At 30.7% G+C, this 9,243-nt stretch overlaps 1 protein-coding gene across 1 annotated transcript; it reads right to left on the bottom strand.

The window, feature by feature from the left end:
* Positions 1 to 6,491: 6,491 nt before the first annotated feature.
* On the bottom strand, positions 6,492 to 9,147 carry LOC140759026 (sec-independent protein translocase protein TATA, chloroplastic-like). The gene is made up of 2 exons (XM_073095475.1): positions 8,764 to 9,147; positions 6,492 to 7,004 (listed from the first exon to the last, which is right to left on the bottom strand). Exons 1-2 carry the CDS (start codon positions 9,070 to 9,072, stop codon positions 6,864 to 6,866), a joined length of 450 nt encoding a protein of 149 aa, XP_072951576.1. The 5' UTR covers positions 9,073 to 9,147; the 3' UTR covers positions 6,492 to 6,863.
* Between the last annotated feature and the right edge of the window lie 96 nt (positions 9,148 to 9,243).

Raw genomic sequence — 9,243 nt, 5'->3', positions numbered from 1 at the left:
AAAGTATGATATCTATAAATTCAGAACTCGGAGAATCACAAAAACTTAAATGATGTGCAAAATTTAACTTTCAAAATTTTAAAATAGCGTTAGGGCTTAAAAAAACTGAGCATCAAAGAATGAAATTATTTGATGGAAAATGGGTTGACTGCAAAAATAGAAGAAGAGAGTTTGATTGTCATGGCCCGGCCAAATTTGAGAAACTTAACTGTGACTAAATTATGTTTAACGGACATTAAAATTTTAAAGGAATACCATACTTACTAGACACTTTGAATTTTATATATTTGAGCGCCGAAGAATAACATAAATTGGAAGCTTGTGAACAATTTTTTTTTATTTCTAAATGACTATGACTTATATGCAGCCTTTTAATTAAAGACTTGTCAACTTACTTTTTAAAGTGCTTGCAGTCGTCGTTGAATTTAAGACAACCCTACAACTAGAAAAAACTAGTGCATCTCGCCAATTTGTGTTGTGTAAATTTTTTACGATATTTTATCTCATAAAATGTGAAGCTTTATAGTCATTGTTAATGTTAAATTCATAATTATAATATTTGTTATACCCAAATTATTAAATATTAATATTTTATTTTAACTAATTAATGTATTTTAGTTATATGTAGACCTTTGATCAATTGAATCTCATTTAATCACTAAAAATGGTCAAATTTAGGCTCAAACCAGAATTATGCTTAACAATTACTAACCAACTGAATCTACCTCTCATCTTTCGAGTTATGCTTAAGTTAAACCATGATCCACTAATTATTTTCTTCCTTATCTAAATCAAAATGAGTCAAAGTTCCTTCTTTTTTTATCAAGCAACAGATTTTCAACAATCAAATCTTTATCAAGTTATAGAATTTTAGTAAGGAATCTTCACCTAATGCAAAGCAAAAACTTCAGCAATAATTACAGCAGTAAATAAATTTTAAATTCCTTTTTGAGCAGTAATTCCAGCCAAGCAAATTACTCACCTAATGCGATAGGTTTCTAGCATATTTCATACAGATTTTTACTAGATTTCATACGTATATTTAGCATATTTCAAACACAATCACAATAGATTTTTAGCCGATTTGGAGCAGATTTTCATACTCCAAGAAATCTATAAATAGAGGGATTAAGAGCTAGAGAAAAATATCTTTTCTTGTGTACTTTCTGTTAAGTTTTTCTTTTGAGGAGTTGTAATTTAAATTTCATCATTCAAACTTGCAATTGTTTCAATTTAATTGGCAGCAATAGAGCATATTCGAAGAAATTTCAATCTTTGTAAGTAAGCAAAGATCATATTCTGATTTTCTTTAAGCATAATCTCTTATTTTTTTATTTGAATTTTATTTTTGAAAGAAGTATTCTGCAACTCTCTAGTGTTAAATCCTATGTTTATTTTTATTTAAGTTGTGTTATTAACTACCGAAATAAAATTTCTAATTTTTTTAAGGTTGAAGATGAAGCTTGTTGATAACATATTTCTTTTATTCTAAATCTCTTATGTGTTCTTAATTGTTAAATGCATTCTTCTTTCTTCCACTTTAAATTTATTGTTTAGAATTTAAATATTAGTTATTTTTCTTAAAAAAGATATATATAATGACTTAAAATTCTTACTCCATATTTTCTAAAAAGTTAATTTGCTGAACTATTAAAAACATGTTAAAAAGTTATGTACATCTTTTATGGATAGTTAACATATTGTGGGATAACTTTTGGACAAACTTAAAACCATTTTTTTGTGTAAACTAATATATAGTTATGCACTTTTATGAATAATACTAAAATTTACTAGCATTATCTTTTAATGAAAAAATATGTCTTTTATCTCTATAAAATGGAATGCTCCATTTATTTATAAAGGAAGCTGTTAACAGTCATTGAGTATCAATGAGTTGAATTTCACTATTTGTAATCCACCAAATATATATAAGTTAAGAGCTTTTGATAATAAAAAAAATAATGTCTTTGTGTTTCACTGCTCATTATTTTTTTCTCATCTATAATTATTACACTTATATATAAAGAAGGCTTGTCTGACCTTACAAAGAAGGTTGAATGCTACACAGACTCACTGTCTATGAAAGATATAAACATGTAATGCCAAATTTACAAAAAACAAAATTTAAAATTAAAGGAGTAAGAAGACATACAAAATATGAAGAAATAAATAATTGAATAAAAAAAATTATCTCCAAAATTGTAGCATCATTTACCTACATATTTCTTATGAAATGAATTATTTTTTATATAAAAAGTATAAAAATGTATTATACATTGATAGGTAAATAAAGTTGAGTTTTATCAAAGGTAAAATTAGTAATTTACTTTGTTAACAATCTCATTACAAATAACTACTCTTGAGCCTATAACTTGATTGTCTTAACTATGTCTTTGAAAAACTTAAGTATTTGATTATAAAATTATATTAAGAGACACTAGCCTAATTTAAGGAACTCTAAATTTTAGTGTGTATATTATTTTTGATTGAAAGTTTATAGTTATTTTAGTTTTCATTGAATGTGAGATTAACAAAACACATAAAGATTATTCTACAATGAAAACATATAAAAAGAAAATGAAGTTATGCAATTCGTTTAATTGAATGTGTACCTCATTCATAACAATTAAAGAAAAAAATAATTTATCTAAACAAAGTTAAAAATAGTTTTTTTTATAAGTAAAATAATCATTACACATATTTTGTTGATCGTGAAAATAAAATTAAAATTAAAATTATTTTCAAACTCTGAAGTAAAAGAATTATATATTTTTTATATAATTTTTCTATTTATAAATTAAGTCTAATTTTTGAATTTATTAAAAAAAACTAGAAGGTAATCTAAATTTTATATTTTAATTAGTGCATAATAGATTAATTTTTCCTGAATACACACAATCATATCTTTCAAGTGCACTTTTCTAAATCTCACTAAAAATATAAGAGTTGAGATTGAAAATGTGACCATACATACTACATGACAAAAATAATATGATAAATAAAACAATGACTATTATTAGTAGAGTCAAGAATGTATTCCATGAGAAGATAGTGAATGTTAATCAATTCATATATATTGTATGACAATATTATTATATAGAACATTTTGTTATCCATAATACTATAAATAATTTTAACATGAATCAAACTTTTTTTTTGCGAAAAAAAGAATGTTGATTGTCTATTTTATTGTCGAGTTTTAGAATTTTATTCTTATAAAATAAACTTATAATCTTATAAGAAAACAAGATTAGTAGATTACTAATATAAAATATTTTTTATTTTATTAGTTGTTTAATAGCATATTAGTAAAGGTTGAATGAAAATAACAAATTTAAACAATATCTAATATAAATTAATTATAAAAAATTAGAAAAATTACCCCTTACGAGGATTAGATGGTGACAAATATCAGATATTACTAGGTTGAGTTTGTTAAAATATGATGAAATAACAGCAGCATAACGTTATCTCATGCATATCTCCTATACTTGCTAAAATTGATGTTTGCTTTGTTGTGAGGTTGTCTAGAATAAGTTGTTGTAAACTTATCTATAAAATATTTTTATGTATTAATTCCAATAATAAGAAATATCAACTGTTTTAATTTAGTTTAGTAATAATTTTCATCATATTTTATGGATTACTTTCAACAAAGAGAAATTTGTGTTTTAATTTGCAATAGTAATAACACAAACTACTACAATATCGTGATAGATATATACTATCTTGTGATAGAAGATCCTAATAAGTTAGAATGCTTATGAGCACAAATTTTTTAATAGAAGAAGTAAAAAACAAATTGAGTATGTGTGCGCTTGTTTTGATCCATTGTGACTCATGATTTGACCCATTTATGATTCGTTTCTTAGGAGGGTTGACTCATATTTCTTTATATATTACGTAATACTAGTCGTTATGCATAGTCTATAATTAGCCTATAAGCTTATGATTAATAAAAAAAATAAAGTAATAATAAGAAGTTAGAGAAATTTAGAAAATATAAATATTTCAACCACTTAACGAAATAAGATATACTAATAAATGTATTAAAAAAAGTGAGACATATGGTGCTCTCACATTGAATAATGCATCAAATATATTATTTATTATTCAGGAGCATGTTAGTTAGATATAGCTAAAATAAATGGTAAACTCATCATATATATGAAGGTACCAAAATCTCAAAGCGAGTCACACACAGGCTAATCATCTCATTAAACTACTGCATTAAGCTGTAATGTTATCAAACTAGACTTTCAAGCTAAACGTAATACTTTAAGCTATCGTGTCACCGGATTGATCTTTTAAATTCCGTACTATCTAATTGCCGAGCTTAAATCAAACCGCTTAATCAAGCTAAGCCACTAAAATCACATACCAACACAAATAATAATTTTTTTCTCCATTTTCTATGATAAAGTTTAACCCACAACATTCTATCGTGTGGATAGTACTAATAATTTATGCTTAAACAGTTGGTCATTAAATACTCTCTTGCGAATAAATATTTTATATATCCTTAAAGGATATTTGATCGAGAAAAGCGAGAGAAAATAAATGATAAATTTTTAGTACAATTCTATTTCTTATTATCTTGAGAAAGTCAAATATGGTCAAATTGAAACACTTTCTTTTAATGAGAAAAATTGGGTCATTATTTATAAGATAAAACTATTGACTAGATAAAGTAAAAATTTAATACTAATAAGACAAAGTTCTTAAAAATAGGATACGATATGGATCCAATGCTAATAAGAGGACAAAACAAAAAAGACATGATATTAATAAATTTTTAAGCTAATAAGAAGACAACTCTTGATGTATTTCATGTTTGTTATAGTTGAGTGTTTAGTGTTTATATTTAGAGGATAATATCGGGTTATTATATAAAATATTTTAAGATAATTTCCAATTTTAAATAATAAAAAATATTTTTATTTAATTTAAAATTTAAAATGTTAAAGTAACTCTAAAATTTGAATTGCACTAATTTCAAATTTAGATACTTGTTAGAGTGTATCGGGCTCAAACAATTCAAAGGATTATTGTGTACTAAAAATAATTTAGGAGTTGTTATGTGATAGTTAGTAAAAATGATACGACTCGGTCAGATTAGATTCACTCGTGACCTTGGGTTCATTAGATGAGTCTATTTATATAGTTTAATTTTGCTTGAGAAAATAAGACATTTTGCTAGGGGACATTTGATTGCCAGGAACCCACGTTCGAATGAGCCATGCGAACACCTGCAAACATTCACAAAACAAAGAAGGGGAATTGTGTGTTCGAACGGTCATAGGCCCGTTTGAACGCCCATTCAAACGCTTGTACGTGTTCGTAAAGACAGAGAATGAAATTTACGCGTTCAAACGCGATCAGGCGCATTCGAATCCATCGGGGCAATTTTTTTTTATTTTTAGGATTTTAATTTGGTTGTTTGGGTCAAAAGAGTGAGCTTCTATAAATATGTGGAGAAAATTCTAATTGAAGTTTATCTGATAATTGTATTAACATTGTTGCTCTTATCTCTATCCTTCTTGCTCTAGCCATCAACGCCCTCTCTCACCTCTTTTCTTCCACCGCCTAAGGTCCTTGGTCGACCTCCTCTAACTTCTAAGCCTCCTCTTCTGCAGTAACTTTTCCCTTTTCGCTCCAAAAGAGTTCTCTTAGCATCTATCTAGCCATTGAAAGGCTAACAAGCTAGGGTTCATCCGATCTTCGACTATTGTTCGGCCGATATCTCAAAATCTAGCCATCCAAACCTTGAGATCTTGGATTTGTTGGACAGCTCTCTTCAAGAGCGATAACATAACCAAATTTCAATAAAATCCAATAGCTAGATCCTCCGAAATTCCCTTTGAAAGTCACATCTTTAAATCTATCCAGAACAAGCCAATTCGTAACAGAAAAGAATTATCCCTCAAACTAATTCACATCCCGTTAGGCTTTTCTCTTTCAAGCGGTCAACAGGGGAAAAAGAGAAACTGCAATACTAGACCTAGAGGTTTAACTGATTAAGCCTGCATTTGCGTTGATGTTAATTTATTTCGTCGGGTAGTGAACATTTTATATCCAACATCATTTAAGGTAAAACGGATATAGGTCTATAGGAGCAATCTACTTGAACCCTTTTTTTACTCTCTCCACTCTTCATTCTTCTAACTACTTTATATTTACCAACAGTTCAATTATCATTTTATCTTTAAAAATATATCACTTTAATCAACTATTATTTTAATCCTTCTCTTCCTCTCTCCTCTCCTCATTAATATACTATAATATGTATTTTGGTCATTTGATATAAACTCTCTCTTAAACCCACTATTTTTTTATGTCACATTAAAAGTAATATTAACACCACTAAACCAGTTAACAACTGAACACCCAATTTTCCTAAATACATTTAAGGTATTTTATTCAAGGTTAAAATATGAGAGTAACTAAACTAATTTCGGAGCTAAACTCAATCCAAGCGGAGATTTACCATAAAATATAAATGGGTGGCTTTAATATCATCACTTACTTTTGCCAGATCTTTCATGTTCAATGAGTAATGCTGTCTGGTCACCACTGAATGACATACAACAATAATGGAAAACCTGCAACTGCAATATAAATGCAATCCTACCACTATGTAACCTACTAAATGGAATGGAAGTACCTCAAATCTGGCACATAGCTGCCAATCTTTCTATACATAACTACTCAACAACAGTGGGGATAACACAGAAGTTTGAACGCTGTTTCTGTGTCAAAAATATCATTCCATATCTGCATCATGAGAGAGAAATGGGTCTGATAGTCATACAATGCTCAACCTGCAAATGAGGGTAATTGCAAACATGCAGCTTGGTTTCCCCTCAGATGCTTTCTTTGGTACCGGACGCTTCAACTTCCTTTTTCTCATCTTCGCCGCTAACTGCTTCTGTTGTCTCCGAAAGAGGGGGTTGACTAGCATCATCAGGATCCTTTTTCAGCTCTGTTTCAAACTCTTTCGCAGCCTGATTGTGTATATAATTTAGAAAATGACTTGAAATCAGAATCAACACAATGGTATAATCTATTATACATGTCACTCAGAGTAGAACTACATGAAACTAACCAAGTCTGATAAAATAGTCTACAAATAGACTGAGTCAAAAGCCTGTAACTACTTGAGAAATGCATGTTTACTATCTGGATAATCAAAGTCAACAATATAAAGATTGAATGTCCTCTAAAAGGCAGAAGATAATGCAAGAAACTGGACATTGCGGAGGATAAATTTTATTACATCCCTTCTTACTACTTTCTCCCATTTCGTATTTTTCCTTTATTTTGATGCCTAAATATCAGCAGTTTCAATTGATATCCTGAATTTGAGGTCTTGATTACAACCAAGTGTTTACATGAACCTTACTTTTATCAATTAAAATTTAGAACAAGAATACAGTACATAAAGAGCCTCATTCTAAATATATTTTGTCAGTATATGCAGAAATCCAATAACAAGTGGACTCAAATCTCAATACTATCCATCTCTTTAATGTTTCTATTTTAGGTAATTAATCATCTCACCCTTCACTTTTAGTCAAATTAGTAGTCTTATAATATATAATCATTATTCACATCTGCCTACTCATTTGGAACTAACTACCCTTCTTTTCTTAAATGTACACAAGCTACAAGTGCCCAAATACTATTTATCCCAAATACATATTACTAGCATTATCTACCTATGCAACAAGTTCATGGACCATACGATTTTCGACATTTAAATCCCTCACAATCTAGTGTGTTTTGTCCAAAAATAAAAAAAAATCACTCACAATCTATTTATTCCTCATACCAGTCTAATAAAATTGCGACAGTCCATAAGAACTCCTTGTTAATATCCACTAGCTCAATTGCTTGGGCCAAAAAAACATGCCAACAGCGTGTAAGAAACCAAAAAGTACTTCTATATGTTTTTTTTTTTTTTGAATAAAACTTCTATACGTTTTATCCTCACAACTTAAACAAATTTATGGCCAATGAGATAGAACTCGGATAGTTAAAGGGGCTCCTGTTGCACAAGAGTTCCCTGGCTCTGATCCTGGCTTCCACTCGAAAAAAAAAACATCATCAAGATTGTGGCAATAAACTCCCAGTGTCCATTTTCTTGGTGAAATAATGTCAGTCATATGATCTACATATGCTTATATATTATTTCCAAGAAGTGGATATATCTGTGAGAGCTGAAAATTGTATTATCATAAAAGATTGGGTTTTGATTTAGCTTCTTTTTAGTTCTTCATGTACCTCTTAAATTTTGCTTGGTATGTTCTAATCGAGGCTCTGCCGTCATTGTCACTCAAAAGAAAAAAAAGAATCAAGTGGGCTATCCAAGTGATGAAATTGCCAATTCCCATTATAGGGAAAGTTTGGGTTGAGAGAAGGTGGACTCTCAGGTACTAAGAGTGAATGTGGAAAATTAGGTTAATCCTCTTCCCAACTATTTATGTTCTCCTAAACGCACTCTTCTCCCAACTCCCATTATTGGAGATTGTTCTTCCTCCATTTTCCTTTAGGAAAAGAGGAGAAAGAAGAAAAATTAAACATTTGCTTAAAGTTAGCTCCTTCACATCACTGCAGAACACCAAAACTGCTCCCCTTTTCAGCAAAGATCATGAATAGATGGCACATGCAATTACAAACCCTAGGAATTACTAAGTACCATTCCCCGTCTTGCAGCCAGGGGTCATAAAAGTAAAGAGAAAGAGAGAGAGGGGCGAATTGAACCTGCTGAAAGCTCTTCACGGTCTTCCCGATGCTGCGACCGATCTCGGGGAGCTGCTTGGGGCCAAAGACGAGCGCGGCGACGCCGGCGATCACGACAAGCTCCGGCACCCCGAGGCCGAAGAGGCACCGGCACCCGAGTGCGCCACCGCCTCGCCGGCTGGCGACGAGGCGGAGCCGCCTCTTCGCCGCGAGGGGTACGGCGTTGGCGGCGAGGAAGAGGGAGTTGCGGGAGGAGAGGGAGAGGGAGGAGGGTTTGGTTAGAAGCGAACACGACGACGACGCCATCGGAGACGTAGACGAGCAGACCATTATCTTCCTCTTCTCTTGGCGTCGGATAATTTTTCCGGATTAACTTTGGAGAGTTTTGGGAATTGGGGAATACATAGTAGAATACGTTGGAATTATTTAACGCCACGGAGACGGAGGTGAAACTTTTTACCGTGAAGGTTTTACGACAGCGACAGTTGGCAAAATGAGCCA

The sequence above is a fragment of the Typha angustifolia genome, chromosome 4, assembly GCF_048772165.1.
Source record: "Typha angustifolia cultivar Huaian chromosome 4, ASM4877216v1, whole genome shotgun sequence".
In the NCBI taxonomy this organism is placed as follows: domain Eukaryota; kingdom Viridiplantae; phylum Streptophyta; class Magnoliopsida; order Poales; family Typhaceae; genus Typha; species Typha angustifolia.
This window is presented reverse-complemented; position numbering and strand designations above follow the sequence as displayed.

Bases quoted from the DNA above. Each gene is read 5' to 3' on its own strand.
- LOC140759026 (XM_073095475.1), bottom strand. From the start codon at position 9,072: ATGGTCTGCTCGTCTACGTCTCCGATGGCGTCGTCGTCGTGTTCGCTT. The intron at 7,005-8,763 runs GTTCAATTCGCC...ATACACAATCAG, and splicing joins CCGTGAAGAGCTTTCAGCAG to GCTGCGAAAGAGTTTGAAAC.